Genomic DNA, 17,396 nt, shown 5'->3' with positions numbered 1-17,396 from the left:
TCAAGAGGCAGGTCAGGTGGTCTGGTATTCCCATCTCTTTCAGAATTTCCCACAGTTTATTGTGCAAGCTGGAGTCAAGATTGCTGGGGGAAATATCAATAACCTCAGATATGCAGATGACACCACCCTTATGGCAGAAAGTGAAGAGGAACTAAAAAGCCTCTTGATGAAAGTGAAAGTGGAGAGTGAAAAAGTTGGCTTAAAGCTCAACATTCAGAAAATGAAGATCATGGCATCCGGTCCCATCACTTCATGGGAAATAGATGGGGAAACAGTGGAAACAGTGTCAGACTTTATTTTTGGGGGCTCCAAAATCACTGCAGATGGTGACTGCAGCCATGAAATTAAAAGACGCTTACTCCTTGGAAGAAAAGTTATGACCAACCTAGATAGCATATTCAAAAGCAGAGACATTACTTTGCCGACTAAGGTCTGTCTAGTCAAGGCTATGGTTTTTCCAGTGGTCATGTATGGATGTGAGAGTTGGACTGTGAAGAAGGCTGAGTGCTGAAGAATTGATGCTTTTGAAGTGTGGTGTTGGAGAAGACTCTTGAGAGTCCCTTGGACTGCAAGGAGATCCAACCAGTCCATTCTGAAGGAGATCAGCCCTGGGATTTCTTTGGAAGGAATGATGCTAAAGCTGAAGCTCCAGTACTTTGGCCACCTCATGTGAAGAGTTGACTCATTGGAAAAGACTTCGATGCTGGGAGGGATTGAGGGCAGGAGGAGACGGGGACGACCGAGGATGAGATGGCTGGATGGCATCACTGACTCGATGGACATGAGTCTGAGTGAACTCCAGGAGATAGTGATGGACAGGGAGGCCTGGCATGCTGTGATTCATGGGGTCGCAAAGAGTCGGACACGACTGAGCGACTGAACTGAACTGAAAAGGTGAATGGCTGCTCCTGTGTGCTAAGTCGCTTCAGTCCTGTCCGACTCTGTGTGACCCCATGGACTATAGCCCATCAGGCTCCTCTGTCCATGGGATTCTCCAAGCAAGAATACTGGAGTGGCTTGCCATACCCTCCTCCAGGGGATCTTCCCGACCCAGGGATTGAACCTGCATCTCCTACATTGACAGGCGGCTTCTTTATCACTAGCGCCACCTGGGAAGCCCTCCAAGAGCCTCTTGAATGGTATATGCTGTAGGTTCAGGGGTGGCTCGTGTCTGGAGGCCCCACCACCCTCTCTTCTGTGGGGACTCGGGAAAGCTCCAGCTGACCTTCAGTGACAGGGGCAAGATGAGTCAGAGGTCACAGGCCTTGGAGGTGTCTGGCTGGTAACACCAGCAGAGCAGTCGCTTCTTCTGCACACCTACTGGGTGCTGGCAAAGCACAGAGCCCACGGGCAAAGCTTTATCTGAGCCCACTCTCACGACTGCCTGAGAGGTGGCCGCAGCTGTCCCCATTCCCCGGGTGAAGAAAAGGGGGTTCAAAGGGCCATGAGAATGATCTCAGCCGCACAACCTGGAAAGACCAGAGCCCCTTAGGCTGGCCTTGCTGCCCCCAGGGCCTCTGAGTCAGCCAGTTCTTGGCTTCCCCAAACTCTTCCTTCTCAGGGTCACCGTATTTCAGGAAGGGGGAGCCTTTCCAGGGCCCCAGAGTGGGCTTTTGTCTAACACAGAGTGAATTGTCCGAGGAGACACACGTGCTGTCAAAGCAAAAGACTTTATTGGGAAGGGGCACCCGGGCGGAGAGCAGCAGGGTTAAGGGAACCCAGGAGAACTGCTCCACCACGTGGCTCACGGTCTCGGGTTTTATGGTGATGGGATTAATTTTCAGGTTGCCTCTGGCCAATCACTCTGACTCAGGTCCTTCCTGGAGGTGCGGGCATCGTTCAGCCAAGATGGATTCCAGCGAGGAGGATTCTGGGAAGTTGGCAGGATATATGGACTGGGGTCTCCTCTTCTTTTGACCTTTCCTGAATTATTCTGGTTGGTGGTAGTTTGTTAGCTCTGTGTTCCTTACCACAATCGCTTGTTGTAAGATTACTCGTGCAAGTGGTTGCTGTCAGGCCTGGCTGGGGAAGGTGGTTTCGGTCATCGGTCCCCGTAACTAAACCACAGTCTCATGCTTTGAGGGGTGGGGTCAGCTTTCTGGGGCTGTCTCTGGCCAATCATCTTGCTCTTGCCCACATTTGATGTGACTCAGGGTCCTTCCTGGTGGTGCGAGTATCTCTTAGACAAGATGATTCCAGAGTGAGGACTTCTGGGAGGTTGGCAGGACTTATCATGGACTGGCATTTCTTCCCTTCTTTAGGCCCCTCCTGAATATTCCCATTTAGTTTTGGGACCTCCTGTTGTGAAACAAGGCATACGTGCAGTGTGGCCAAGGTGGGCGGTCTCAGTCAACGGTTCCGTAACAAATCCAGTGTCCAGTCCCTCCCTAGTCTTCATTCCTGGGGTTTATCCTGGGTAAGGAGGACCCTGTGCAGAAAGCAGAAGCTGCCTGGCCCAGGAGTCCAGCTCCCACCAAACAATGACCTCATCATTCCCAACCCCCTTTTCTCCCTTCAGGAGAGCACCTGGCCATATCTGTTTGGAGTGATTGTCATCCCCGCCTTGGTCCAGCTGGTGAGCCTGCCTTTTCTGCCCCAGAGCCCGCACTACCTGCTCTTTGAGAAGCATGACCAGGAGGGAGCTGAGAAAGGTAGGGCGCCCTTTGCCTGGTCCACGCAGCCCCCATCTCTTCACAGGGGTCAGGGCTATAGGGCACGCATGCTCACAGCCCTTCCTGTTTCTTCTTCCCATCTGTCTGCTGTGGGTGGCCCTGAGTGGGGACACAGATCCCAGTGTGGACTGAAAAAAATAGCACCCCATGAGTGTTGTGAGTTAAGTTTTATTTGTGGCAAAATGAGGACTGCAGTCGGGAGACAGCCTCTCAGCTGGCTCTGAGAAACTGCTCCAAAAAGATATGAGGAGTGTCAGTATACATGTGATTTTGGTGAAGCGGGATGCATGCGGTCAAGCACGCATGTTGGCAAAGGTTTGCTGCTAAGTCGCAAGGAGCAGATGTCACCATTAATGGTTTTAGTGCCTTTCTAGATGTGAGAATATGTGAGACTTTGGGCTCATAAAATCTTCTGAAAATATCTAACTATCTGAAGACCTGTTCTGCCAGTTTTGCACAGAGCACCTTATTCTCGGTTTCTGCCCTGAACTCCTTTCAGGGTGTATTGAAGGCCAGCGACTGCAGTGGCTACTGACTTAATCCTTGTAGAACCAGATGGCTGGTGACAGGTTTTCAATTTTCAATAGAGAGACCCTGAAAAAGCCAAGACAGAGCAGGCTGAGACCCAGGTCTGCTCACCTCTGTGCAGTGTCTCCCCATGGCCACCTCTTGGGGGCTCCCAACCCCAGAGATGCTGCAAACACAGGTTTCTTGGTGGTTCAGTCCACCCAGCCCTCCCTCTGTTATTCTCTTCCTCATTGATCAGTTTTCCCATCAAGCACAGAATAAGCCCTCATGTCACCCCAGCATGGGGCCTCTGCACCAAGACCCAATGGAACATTCTTTTCAGCCCTTTGAGGGAGCAGAAATATACCCATTTTTACAGGAGGGAAGCATGAGGCCCTCACAGGGCTTGCCAGTTGTCTTCTGTAGCTTTTCTTAACGCTTTGAATGGTGAGGTGCTGAACCAGATTCAAAGCACAGCTTGAAGAATCAAAGGCATTTCTACAGAGCCCAGAAAAGGCAAAATGATTTTGCCTGGAGACAGACAATGTAAAGTGAACGACAGGATCCCCATTCTTTCAGTTTTATTAAACAAGACATGGTTCAGCACAAGGGCTGGGAGTGACAAGTCCTGCTTTCACATCCCAGCTCTGCAGTCTGACCTTGACCTGTTATTTTTACTGTTCTGATTCTCAGAATTGACATCTGTAAAAAGAAATGATGTACACTTCCCCTATGGGCTTCTTGGAGGGATTAAAGTAGATATCTGTATCTATGTCTATATCTATATTCGGTCCACAGTATTACCTGCTGTCATCATTGCTGAGCTCTCTGTCCATTTTCTTATTATCTATACCATGTCCTCTAATCTAAATTTCCCTAATGTCCACATCCAAGAAAAAAATTAAGAATTATATGTAGTTCTTAGTTTACTATAATTTGTGCAAAATAAATCCAAAATTTAAAGTCCAAATAACCTAAATATCTTCCAAGTTGACAAGTGTTGTGATGAAATATTAATCACCCCCTATGTTTGCCCAGCAGTTTTTGGTTTGGATCTATTTTCTCATTTACAACATTTTCATGAGATCAGAGAACGTTATTATTACCTTTGCTTTTTAGATGAAGAAACAGAGGCTTACAGGGGTGAAGCAACTTCTCCAAGGCTGTGGTTATATGATTTCTGGCTTCTAGAGGCCTTTAAAAGCTGATGGAGAGGACAGATCTTTCTTCTGTAGAGCACCCACATACACAAAATTTGTGGAGCTTGGTGTTGGGGATGGGACTTGACCCCTCTCCCCTAGAAGCCCACAGAGGACCCTGGTTAATGCTCCACCCCCATCTCACAGCCAGCCAGTGATAAAAGAAGGATTGAAACCTGAAGGTGACTGTCCTCCCTTCTCTCACACACACAGAGGGACTCGGATGGGTAGTGGTCTAGGGTCTTCCTGTGGGGTCCGTGGGGAGGCAAACTATCCAGAAGTCAGGCTTCGGGAAAGAAGGCTGATGGTCAGACGGTGCAGACTCTGGAATAAAAAGAAGGCAGTTGAGAAAGAGCCAATGGGATCTGATTCCCAAAAGCAACTGGGTTATAGGTAGTTACTGTTCAGTCGCTAAGTCGCGTCCGATCCTCTGCTACCCCATGGACAGCAGCACACCAGGCTCCTCTGCCTTCTGCTATCTCCCGAAGTTTGCTCAGATTCATATCCATTGAGTCGGTGATGCTATCTAATCCTCTCATTCCCCGCTCCCCCTTCTCCTTTTGCCCTCAATCTTTCCCAGCTGTTAGAAGGCAGCCATTCCTCCAGTTTGATCTCCTGGCATGCACGGATGTCCATCCGCCCCATCTGGCTCCACTGGGGAGGAACTCTTGGGAAACGCTCCAATTAAGTACAGTTGGAATGGGCAGTGCATGAGAATGCCCGACAGTGAAAAAGGTTTACAAGATTTATTTCATAGCACAGCAGGGAGTGAGAGAGAAGGCCAGTGGAAAAAAAAAAAATGATAAATATTACATGTGTGCTTTATAAAAAGGACAAAAATGTTGGCCTTGGGTTGAAACAGAATATTGAAATCTACATCTGTACTAATATTAATAAAAGTGCTCATTTCACTCCAGGCATTCAGCAAACATAGCTATTTACTGTGCTGGGTGCTCTGCCAGGAGAAAGGGAGAGGGGGACAAAAGATGGCCTTCCCACTCCCCAGGAGGTGACAGGGACACGTAGGTATGGGCCATGCACACACTCCTAGTTAACAGCTCATCCACATTGAGAACTAGTTCATTCTCAGCACTTCAGGTGTATTAGATTGTTAATCCCTCCTTACCATAGAAAGTAGATCATATTATTATTTGCATGGGAGAGCTTAGATAAAGACACAGAGCTAGCAAATGGCAGCCGTGGGGTTTGAACTCTGACAGTCTTGCTCTGGATCCTGCGTGCATAAACAAAACACTCTTAGCTCTGAGCACCTCGTTTGGCACCACGGAAAATGCACCTCGCCTGGTCTGTGGGCAGGGGTGTGTCCAGGGGCGGGGCCAGAGGGGTGGCTTAGGTGTTCTGCCCACCCCTTTGTGGCGTTGGGTGCAGGGGGCATGCCTGGCTCCCTGCTTTTGCTTCCGACTTCCTGTTTTTGCTCCAGCTCTTCAGAAGTGGCATTTGGGTTTTTTTTTGGTCCTTTTGTATTTTGTTGTCTATAATCTGGGCTTCCCTGGTGGCTCAGCAGTTAAGAATCTGCCTGCATGCTGGAGACGTGAGAGACATGGATTTGATACCTGGGTCTGGAAGATGCCCAACAGGAGGACATAGAAACCCACTCCAGTATTCTTGCCTGGAGAATCCCATGGATAGAGGCTACTGTCCGTGGGGTCACAATGAGTCTGGCATGACTGAAGCGACGGGGCATGCATGCATGGCCATAATTTGCCCCAACTGTGCGTGCATGCGGTTATTTTTAGTCCCTCACGTGGACTTTCCTGGTGGCTCAGACGGTAAAGCATCTGTCTACAATGCGGGAGACCCGGGTTCGATCCCTGGGTTGGGAAGATCCCCTGGAGAAGGAAATGGCAATCCACTCCAGGACTATTGCCTGGAAAATCCCATGGACAAGAGGAGCCTGGTAGGCTACAGCCCATGGGGTCGCAAAGAGTCGGACACGACTGAGCGACTTCACTTTCACTTTCATAGTTTCTTTGTACTTTGTTGCTCAAGGAGAAATTTGTCCAGGTGCAAGCATTGTAGCAAAGGGTTCCAGGTCCCAGGCTGCCTTAAGAGGAGATGCAAGTATGGAACAGGCTGCTTATGCAGGCAGGGAGTTCTCATTTCTGGAGATGTCTGAGCACTAGGCAGGAGTGGGAAGAACCACTGGAAGCAGCCAGAAGGTCCAGCTCAATCAACACCCTACTCTACTGTCCACCAAGCTACTCTACTGTCCACCACCCTCCTCTAGGCCTTGGCTTCCTAATTTGTAAGAAGGGAAACATCACAACTGTCCAGCCTCTGGATGAGACAGACAAGATCAAGTACAGTGGTGTTTTTGGGAAGAGGGCTTGGCAAGCTGTGGATTGTGCACTTAAAAAGGAAATTGTCTGCTTTTGCCACGTGGATTGCTGCATGACCTTGCTTTTGAAGAAAGGGATTCTATGGTTAAAGTGATGTGATATCTTTCGCTCTGGGAATGGAGAATTTGTTTAATGTTGGGGGGAGAATCAGCCCAACTCTCTAACGAATCAATTGTCATTTATACCTGAGCTGTTCTGTCCTTTCCCGTGACATTTCCATCATGTTTATCGGTGGTACCAGCCCCGGGTTTGTGCCTTAAGCATGTTTCCTCTTGACTGTTTTCTTATTATTAATGTCACGTGTGGTCAGAAGAAAAATGGCCTCCAAGTATGCCCACACCCTAGTTTTCAGAACCTGTGAATGTCCCCTTGCACGGCCTGAGGGACTTGGCAGACGTGATCAGTGTAAGGGTCTTGTGAGTGCATGCTCAGCCGCTCAGTTGTGTCTGACTCTTTGTGACCCCACGGACTCTAGCCCATCAGACCCCTCTAGGGACAATTATTTCGGATCATTTGGATGAATCCAGTGGAATCACAAGCTCCTTATAAGTCAAAGAGGGAAGAAGAGGGTCAGGGTCAGAGAAGGAGCTATGGTTGAAGATACAGTGCTGCCGGCTTTGAAGGTGGAGGAAGGGGCCAGGAGCCAAGGAAATGCAGGCCACCTCTAAAGCTGGAAAAGGCCAGGGAACAGGCCACCCTCTAGAGCCTCCAGGAGGAGCAGAGCCCTCATGACACCTTGATGTTAGCCCAGTGAGTCCCTTTTTGGGCCTCTGACCTCAGAACTGTTTGTACTGTTGTAAGCCTGTGTGTGTGTGCTCAATTCTTTGAGAAGCCATGGACTGTAGCCCTCCAGGCCCCTCTGTCCATGGGATTTCCCAGGCAAGAATACTGGAGTGGATTGCCATTTCCTTCTCCAGGGGATCTTCCCGAATCAGGGATCGAACTCATATCTCCTGCATTGGCAGGTGGATTCTTCACCACTGAGCCACAGGGAAGGTGGTGATTTATTAGAGCAGCACAGGAAACTCAGACATCACATTAAGTAAAGAAAAGCAGTTCCAGTCGAACTAGGACTTTACCTTCATTCTGAAGACAAACCTTTTTTTACTTGAATTCTCAAAATGGTTGGACATTCTGATGGTTTCTTTTATTTTTATTTATAACAAATAACTGAGTGAAAGGTCTTCAGGGGCATGAAACTTTTAAAGCTGTTTGTTTCCCATGCACTGTTTTTGCTATAGTTTATCAAGCGCCCTTTCCGCACAAGGTGCTTTGTTTTCATTGTTTCCACCGTTACAAGTCTCCAGAAACTCAGAGACTTCTGAGGCCCCTGGCCTGCAGTCCCACTCCAGCCCTGAATTCACACTAGGGCAAGGTGATGCCTTGAGTGGATGTTTACATGAATTTATGAACACAGCATATACATAGAGGCAAATGTATTAGCAAATGATTGATCCATTAGTTGCTAGGTTTAAAGCCTCGAGAAATGTCCACTGCCATATTGTGATTTTCTATATTTGACCCAGGTTGAATTCCAGACATATGTCTGTTGCATCAGAGAACAGTTAAATCAGTCATTGCTCATCTGAATTGAAAACGAAAAGTCCTGTCCTCCAGCCAACTTGATTCACTTACGTAACAATTATAAGATGATTGTAGCATTATGAAAGCATACTTAGTACATAATGCTTCGTGGGGAAAAAATAGAACATAAAATAAGCCCATGTGATCACAAGTGTGGACATAATAGAGATAAGTGGGGCAGGAAGCCGTAAGGAATGCTGAGCACTGAAAAACTGATGCTTTCAAATTGTGGTGCCGGAGGAGACTCTTCAGAGTCCCTTGGACTGCAAGGAGAACAAGCCAGTCAATTCCAAAGGAAATCAGTCCTAAATAGTCATTGGAAGGACTGGTGCTGAAGCTGAAGCTCCAATACTTTGGCCACCTGATGTGAAGAGTCAACTCATTGGAAAAGACCCTGATGCTGGGAAAGATTGAAAGCAGGAGGAGAAGGGGACGACAGAGGATGAGATGGTCAGATGGCATCACTGACTCAATGGACATGAGTTCGAGCAAACTCTAGAAGATAGTAAAGGACAGGGAAGCCTGGCATGCTGTAGTCCATGGGGTCACCAAGAGTAGGACATGACTTAGCAACTGAACAACAAGGGCAGGAAGGGGAGAAGGCAGACCTGGATGGAGATTTGTGAGAGAGCTGTGCTCTGTGCTCTTTGCGCTCTTGATAAGGGAGGATGCATGACATGAGCTGGTCCTCCTGCAGCCTCCAGCCCCACAAATGCTTCCACCAGAACTCAAGCCAAGTCCAGAGATGGCCATCCAAGGTACCAAGGTACCCAAGGAAACCCTGGGGTAGTCAGCCCCTCCCAGACCCTATTCTTGCCTAGCAGCTCCTGGCCACACTATGCCCATCTAGAGACACTGGAGAGGTCTCCGGAGGGGCAGGTGAGTGCCCTGGGCTCACACTTGTCAACTGAAGTGGTGCCACCTCCCAGACCTGGCAGAGGGATGTGGCAGGAAGAGGAGACGTCTTATCTCTGCCCTGTCCAGCACAGTCGCCTGCTCTTGGAAGACCCTCCCCTGTTGTCACTCTACCTCATCTTCATGGTGTGGCCATGATGAGTGACCTCAATCCTCTCCCCACCTCGCCCCTGGAAGGTCAGTCCTCCAGGGCTCCCTGTCCCCTGGCTGGAGAGCCTGCTGGCAGGATGGGCTACAGAGCAAAGGATTTGCAGCCCAGGCAGCCTGACACCTCCCTTCAGAACACCCAAGGGTCCATGCTGCTGCTTCTGCTGCTAAGTCGCTTCAGTCGTGTCTGACTGTGCAACCCCATAGACGGCAGCCCACCAGGCTCCTCTGTCCCTGGGATTCTCCAGGCAAGAACACTGGAGTGGGTTGCCATTTCCTTCTCCAATGCATGAAAATGAAAAGTGAAAGTGAAGTCGCTCGGTCATGTCTGACTCTTTGCTACCCCACGGACTGCAGCCCACCAGGCTCCTCCATCCACGGGATTTTCCAGGCAGGAGTACTGGAGTGGGTTGCCATTGCCTTCTCCACCAAGGGTCCATAGCAGGCAGCAAAACAGCTCAGAAAACACCTCGTAAAAGCCCCGGTTTCCCAGAGCACAAGGCACATTTTCATTCCAAACAGCGAGAGACTGGGGGTCAGACGCAACACCCACTTTACCTTTGTTTTTCATTTTTTTGCATAGATTAGTTTTTACATCTTTTAAAAAGTTACACTCCATTAAAAGTTATTACAAAAGTGGCTCTATGCCCTGTGTTGTGCAGTACATCCCTAGAGCCCTACACCTGATAGCTCGCACCTCCATCCCACCACCTCTGGGAGGGCCCTTCAGGGGAGGAGGTCTGTGTACCCCTGATTGAGATGCAGGTTTGATCCCTGGGTCAGGAAGATCCCCTGGAGGAGGAAATGGCCACGCAATCCAGTATTCTTGCCTGGAAAATCCCATGGACAGAGGAGCCTGGCAGGTTATAGTCTATGGGGTCTCAAAGAGTCAGGCACGACTAAGTGGCTGAGCACGCACACATGCACAGATGGTGTTAGACGGTACTTGTCTCTTTCTGACTTATCTCACTAAGCATGATGTCCTCCCAGTCCATCCATGTTCCTGCGAACGGCAACATCTCATTCCTTTTGTGGCTGAGTAGTATTCCACTGCGTATATACGTACCACATCTTCTTCGTCCGTCCATCTGTTGATGGACATACGGGTCGTTTCCACACGTTGGCTGTTGTAAATAAGTCTGCTGGGAACCCTGGCGTGCATGTACCTTTACAAATTCATGGGTTTTTTTTTTTTTTTTTGGTTATATACCCAGGGGTGGGATTGTTGGGTCACTTGGTAGTTCTACTTTTAGTTTTTAGAGAAATCTCCATATTCTTTTCCTCAGTGATTGCACTGATTTACATTCCCATCAACAGTTTATGAGGGTTCCCTTTTCTCCACAGCCTCACCAACAGTTGCTATTTTACGCTAACTTTACATTTGGCAGTTTATGGAAGGTTCCAGCAAGCAGAGGATGCTTTCAACATCGTGCCTGTGGTTGGTGCCATCCAGGGGTAGCCCCTGGGTCTCCTGGGGGTCCCCATGCCCCTCAGCACTGGGAGGAATTGTCTGTGCCCCCATTGTACTGCATGGGAACATTCAAAGTGCCCTTCAAATGTCTCTAAAGTCCAGAGTGCTTCTGGAAGTTGAGCCATCTTGGGTACCAGGACGCTTACTTGCTGTCTTGTTACGCTTGTAACCCTTGTTACCCTCTGAGCATAACAGCCCCAACTTGAACTTCAGCACCCACTTTGGTTTTCCCCAAACATCATAGCAGCAGTCACGCCCCCTGATCACTGGAGGGTTTCCAGAAGGGATCGATACCCAGGGTGCCTGACTTCCTGCCTGCCACCAGCCTCTGCTCTCCCCTCTCACCTCCGCTCATCCCCTCTGCCTGCTCAGAGGACCCCCAAGCTCCAATTTCCTCTCCTTCTAGCATGTGGAGCAGCCTTTCTTCTTTCTGGAGCTAAAGCATCTGCCATGCAAACGTTCAGCAAACCCCTTTTCCTCCAGGCACTTATCAAAATATTTTTCTCAGCCAAGACAGTTCTTTCCTTGAGAGACATTCTGGTGTCAGCCGCTAAGTTAAAACATGCTTTTCTTTCCTTCTTTATACCAGTAATATCACTATGGCTCTTTGAGACTCCCGGGCTCTGTGGAAGCCATGGTGTATGGACTCAGGTAGGGGATGGGTTCCAGGCTCTGCTTCCCCACGTGATAGCCCTATGAGCTCAGGCAGTTGCCCATCATCTTGGATGAGGCTCAATTTTCTCATCTGTGAAATGGGAATAGCACAAATGCCTACCTCCAGGAACCAGAAGGATGATGAAATAAGATCATGGATGTGAGAACACTTTGCAGCCTGCAAAAAGGCTGAAGCAACATCAGCTGCAGTCACCATAATCATGTGGCCAAAATCAGTCAATCAACAAACACTGAATGTTTATCAAGTAGGTCCTTGTCCAGGAGGGGGAAGAAATAACTGCCCATAGAGGCCATAAGCATCCGGACTGAGACTTTGAGGTCACACAGAGAGGTCCTGGGCCCTGGGAGGAGCTTCTGTCTCTAAGAGCTGTTGAGAGGCCTGGGAGAACCCTGTCTTGTTGAAGATACTTATCCTTTCTTCTTGCCCAGCTTATTCCTACTCGTGCTGGGAGGCTCTGTGCATCTCCACAGGAGCTTGGAATTCAATGTCTGTACCACCGACTGTCGGTCAGGGTCCCCTGAGAAGCTGACACCAGGTGGACCAGCGAGCAGGCCTTCATTGGTTTGGGTGCCTGTGCAGGGAATGGGGAGATAGAGAGACTACAGATGTGGGACCAGCCCAGCCTGCAGCGGAGAAACTGGGGACGGGGCTTGGGCAGGAGAGTCCTGGGTGCTGTGCAGAACAGAGAAGACCCAGCAAGGCTCTGACACCTCCTCCCGCCAACATCAGCCCCAGAGGAGCCCTGTGTCCCGGGAACAAGGCTGCCTCAGTTTCCCAGCCATGTTCCAGGTGCTGTGAGCAGCACCCAAAGCTTGGCCTGACATCTGGGGTGAGGGCTTGCGGAGCACAGGGTCTGTCGCCCTTGGTCAGGTCCCGCCCTGTAACCGGGGCTCTGTGGGTATATCCTCCTGCCACTACAATGAGGGAGGCCACATGTCTAGAAAAACATCCTCAGCGGAGGAGGGAGACGGAGTGACGTCTTCCTGGGGGCCCCAGGCTGGTCAGGGCTCTCCAGAGAAACAGAACCAATATGCGTATGCGTGTGTGTGTGTGAATGTGTGTGTGTGTGTGTGTGAGAGAGATTCAGTTTAAGCAGCTGGTGCACGTGTTTGTGGGGCCCAGCAAGTCCATCGGCCAAGTAGGCTGGAGACGAGGGAAGAGCTGATGTTGCAGCTCGACTCTGGAGGCTGCTGCAGGCAAAGCTCCTTTCTCATCAGGGCCTCAGTCATTGGCTCTTAAGGCCTTCAACTGATTGGGTGGGGCCAGCCAGATTCCCAGGTGGCGCTAGTGGTAAAGAACACACCTGCCCATGCAGGAGATGTAAGAGATGAGGGTTCAATCCCAGGGTGGGGAGGATCCCCTGGAGGAGGACATGGCAACCCACTCCAGTATTCTTGCCTTGAGAATCCCTAGGACCGAGGAGCCTGGTGGGCTACAGTCCACAAGGTTGCAAAGAGTCAGACATGACTGAAGCAGTTTGGCACACATGGATGCACACACCCAGATTCCAGAGAATCATCTGCTTCCTCCAGCTCTAACTGATGTGAATGGGACACTCAGCTAAGAATTGCCTTCACCATGACATCTAGACGGGTGTTTGACCAAATACCTGCTTTCTGTGGCTCAGCCAAGGTGACACACAGCACTGACCATCACAGCCCCACCCTGTCCCTCACACCCACGGCCATCTCACCCTGGGACTGACGACACTGTAGGGTCACCTGCTGCTAAGTGAGTCTCCCTCCCGCCCCCCTCCCTCCCCACACAGGACAGGGACCGCCTGCGTCTCCTGCAGGGCTGTGCCTCCTCCACTATCCCCTGTGTTCAGCCCATTTCACTTATTTAAAAAGATAAGAAAACATATCAAGGCTCTGAAAGTGTGGTCCAAGGTGTGGAAGACCATTCACTTGTGAAAGTCGTTAACCATAGTAAAGAGAAGTGAAGTGAAGTGAATTGTCTGACTCTTTGCGACCCCATGGACTATACGGTCCATGGAATTCTCCAGGCCAGAATACTGGAGTGGGTAGCCGTTCCCTTCTCCAGGGGATATTCCCAACCCAGGGATGGGGCCCAGGTCTCCCGCATTGCAGGCAGATTCTTTACCAGCTGAGCTACCAGGGAAAATGGTGACTAACAATAGTGAGTCCTCCAGGCGAGGAGAAGGCAGCTCGGCCTCTCCTCCCCACAGCCAAGCAGCCCAACCCAAGGGGTTGGGACGCGCCATCCTCCCCACACCTGCCTGCTCCTGGAGCAGGGGCTCAAAAGCCGGGGCTCCTGACTCCTAGAGGGAGACTCTTGCCAGTCCCCTTTCACTTGGCATCTTTCCCCTCCAGCTCAGGGATCTAGGAGAAGTGCCCCATTTCCTGGGCCGGGGCAGATATGTGGGCGGCGGTGGTCCAACAGAGGACCCCTTCTCAACGCTCAAAGATGAAGAACCTGCCAGAATTCATGAATGTGCTTGGCATGTACAGAGCACCGCCCAAAACAGCCCCCTAAGTATTCCAGAACTCATTCTTCCTACACTGGGTGTTTAATGGAAAGCAACGATGCCCTTTTTAATATTTTATGAGCCACAGAGCTCCACGTCGGAAGCAGTGGAATGGAGACTTTTCAGTCCCAAACCTGGGCCCCAGGGATACGTCAGCTTTGCCTGGGGGGTGTGCGGGCGAGATGCAACTGGGGATGATTGGCCCCGTGACTCTGGGAACAGCGTGTGCATCCTCTGAGCATCCTGGCTAATCAGCTCGTGGGCATCAGTCCTGTTAAGCTATTAGAGACAGCAGGCACCAAGAGAGACCCCAGGATCCAGAGTCACACCCTGGCTGGTATCAGGCACCCTGTTCCTGCTGTGCTGCGTCCGTGAGCTATGGTTTCTCTGCCTGTGTAATCAGGATGGACAAGATGCTTCCTCTAGGCTGGTCCAGCTGCAGGCTCTGTGGTCAGGCTCTGGCACATTGGGGCAGGAGCTCATCTGGGCCCTGGGCTCCTGGAAAACAGGCCCTCGGGGTCTGCTACCACCCACGGGCTCACACTACGGGGAGGTCACAAGAGTCACTTCTGGAGTGTCCTGCTCCCCACCCAAGGGACTGTGTGAAGGATGGCACGAAATTAAATGTGTGCTAGTGAGGGAAGCTGAGTGATGGTCCTCTGCCTCCAAAAGGTGTCCACATATTACTTCCCAGAACATGTGAACAGGTTAGGCTACGTGACAAGGGACTGAAGAAGGCCGATGGAGTGAAGGTGGCTACTTGACTGACTCTGAGATGGAGAGATTACTTGAGGTTATCCACCGGGACTCAGTGGAATCACAAGGATTGTTCTAAATGGAAAAGGAAGACGGAAGAGAGAAAACCAGACAGCTGCATGAGAAGGTTTGGGCTCAAGGTTGCTGACCTTGAAGATGAAGGAAGGGGCCATGAGACAAGAAAAGCAGGCAGACTATAGAAGCTGGAAAAGTCAAAGCACAGATGTTTCCCTAGAGCCTCAGAAGGAACTCAGCCCTGATGACACATTGCTTGTGGTCCACGGAAGCCGCTTTCAGATTCTGACCTCCAGAACTGTAAAATGACGCTTTTGCATTGTTGTAAGCCACGGTTTGTGGTAACTTGTTACAGCAGCCACAGGAAATTAACAGAGATGTGTTTACTGAATCCATTGTCTTAACTCTCACCAAAAAAGAAGCCTACAGTGTTTCCCTGCATGTGCTCAGTCCTGTCTGACTCTTTGCAATCCCATGGACTATATAGCCCAACATCCTCCTCTGTCTATGACATTTCCCAGGCAGGAATACTGGAGTGGCTTGCCATTCGCTCCTCCAGGATGTCTTCCTGACCCAGGGATCAAACCTGTGTCTTCTGTGTTGGCAGATAGATTCTTTACCACTGCACCACCTGGGAAGACCTGCAGTGTTTCTATTCCTTATTATGCAGATGGGACGACTAAGACTCAGAGAGAAGCAGGGAGAAGACATCACGGTCCCTGAGCTGTCGCACTCGGAACCCAGGAGTAACAGGAACAACATTTCAGACGGAGCGGCGTGATGTAGGGCGTGGCTGCCCAGGTGCTGGGCGGGGCAACAGGATGGGTCCCTCAGAGTCCTCACTCAGGCTCGGACCCCAGAGTCCTCACTCCTTATTGATACCACAGGTAGCACACCTGTGGCTGCAGAGCAGGGCTGCTGGCACAAATGTGGCCAATGTCATTGCCATTGGGGACACCAGAGCGTCTGTCTCTGAGGCAGAGTGGGAGCCGCCACCACTCATGGTGCCAGAGGTTCAGCCTGGTGCAGAAGAGCATCTTCCCTCTTCCTACCTTCTCTCCTGCATCAGCGCATCTCGTGGGTGGACCCTGACGAGTGGGCTAGCGTGGAGTCCTGGGAATGTGGAGTGCACAATCGTAGCCCGGGAACACAGGAGCGATTCTAAGAGGGTGATTTGGGACTGAGTCCCAGTGGGCAGGATCTAACTCAGCTAGTAAAGGTGGGATATTCCTGGTACATGTCACCCCAGGGCCTTTGCACCTGCTCCGCCACCTGGAAGCCTCTTTCCCTAAACATCTGCCCAGCCCTGCCTCCCTCCCTTCAGCAGGTTCTCTGCTGCACTGGCAGCTCTTCTAAAGCATCTTCACAATTCAGTAGCTCCAACAGCAGCCTCTCCTCCACACCATCACTCATCCTGACTTGATTTTCTTCTTTTTCCAGAATGTTATCAATGACCAGAATTCGCCTCGTTCTTGGTTAATTGGTTTAGTATCTGTTTCCTCCACTCAAATGAAAGCTCCCTGAGGGCAGGGACTTTCCCTGTTTTCGTTGCAGAAACCCCAGCACCCAGAGCAGCACCTGGCATGTAGTAGATGCTCACTAAACAGTTGTTGAAAGGATGAATGAAAGCAGAGTTCAGAACACACTTCACAGCGCAGCATGTGTCCTGGTCTCCGGAGCTCTGGACTTCTTTCACACTGGCAGTTGCCCGTGGCAGTTGGAGGGAGGTTGACCTGTCCTGGGAACGTGAAGGAGAAGAAGGTTAAGAGGGGGAGACAGGGATGAGGGTGCTGTAGGATGCAGACCGGCCGTTTTCACCAGGGAGATGTTTCAGAGTCTCTTTGACCCTTCTGATGTTTTTGCCTTGATAGTTTCTTCTTCTGTACCTAAGAAGTCTGCCTCAGGGTAGATTTTCCAGGTCAAAGCGAAGCATATGTGTTTATACAAAGTCATGTAATTTGGAGACTGCTTGCAGCCTCTCACAGTGGCAGGAAGACTCTGGAGGCAGGGATGTCTGAACATGTACTGAGATGGACAGAACCAGACGTTGAATGTTGATGAAGTGTTCAGGAAAGGCCCCAGCTCAAAGTGGTCATGCTGAGACATTGAGACTGATGTACAGTCTGAAAGCCACTCTTCCCTGAAGTCAAATTCCAAGCGCTTGTAACTGAGATGAGGACTCACAGAAGGCCAGCTTTTGGTGTCTAGAGGACATTCAATAAATGTGCACTGAATGTTGTTGTTCAGTCACTAAGTTGTTTCCGACTCTTTATGACCCCACAGACTGCAGCACATCGGTTTTTCTGTCGTTCACTATCTCCTGGAGTTTGCTCAAACTCATGTCCACTGAGTGAGTGATGCCATCCAGCCATCTCATCCTCTGTCATCCCCTTCTCCTCCTGCCTTCAATCTTTCCCAGCATCAGGGTCTTTTCCAATGAGTCGGCTATTCACGTCAGGTGGCAAAAGTATTGGAGTTTCAGCTTCAGCATTAGTCTTTCCAATGAATATTCAGGACTGATTTCCTTTAGGATGTACTGGTTGGATCTCCTTGCAGTCCAAGGGACTCTCAAGAGTCTTCTCCAACACCACAGTTCAAAAGCATCA

General features: G+C 50.3%; 1 protein-coding gene across 1 annotated transcript in view; it reads left to right on the top strand.

Annotated features, from left to right (window-relative positions):
- The window catches only part of SLC2A9 (solute carrier family 2 member 9), a 219,957-nt gene that overhangs the window by 78,502 nt on the left and 124,059 nt on the right, over positions 1–17,396 (top strand). Inside the window, exon 6 of the mRNA XM_069595056.1 lies at positions 2,519–2,651. Coding sequence (XP_069451157.1) covers positions 2,519–2,651 — 133 coding nt within the window. The remainder of the gene's footprint in view (positions 1–2,518; positions 2,652–17,396) is intronic.

Source organism: Ovis canadensis, chromosome 6, assembly GCF_042477335.2.
Source record: "Ovis canadensis isolate MfBH-ARS-UI-01 breed Bighorn chromosome 6, ARS-UI_OviCan_v2, whole genome shotgun sequence".
NCBI classification, from domain to species: Eukaryota; Metazoa; Chordata; class Mammalia; order Artiodactyla; family Bovidae; genus Ovis; species Ovis canadensis.
This window is presented reverse-complemented; position numbering and strand designations above follow the sequence as displayed.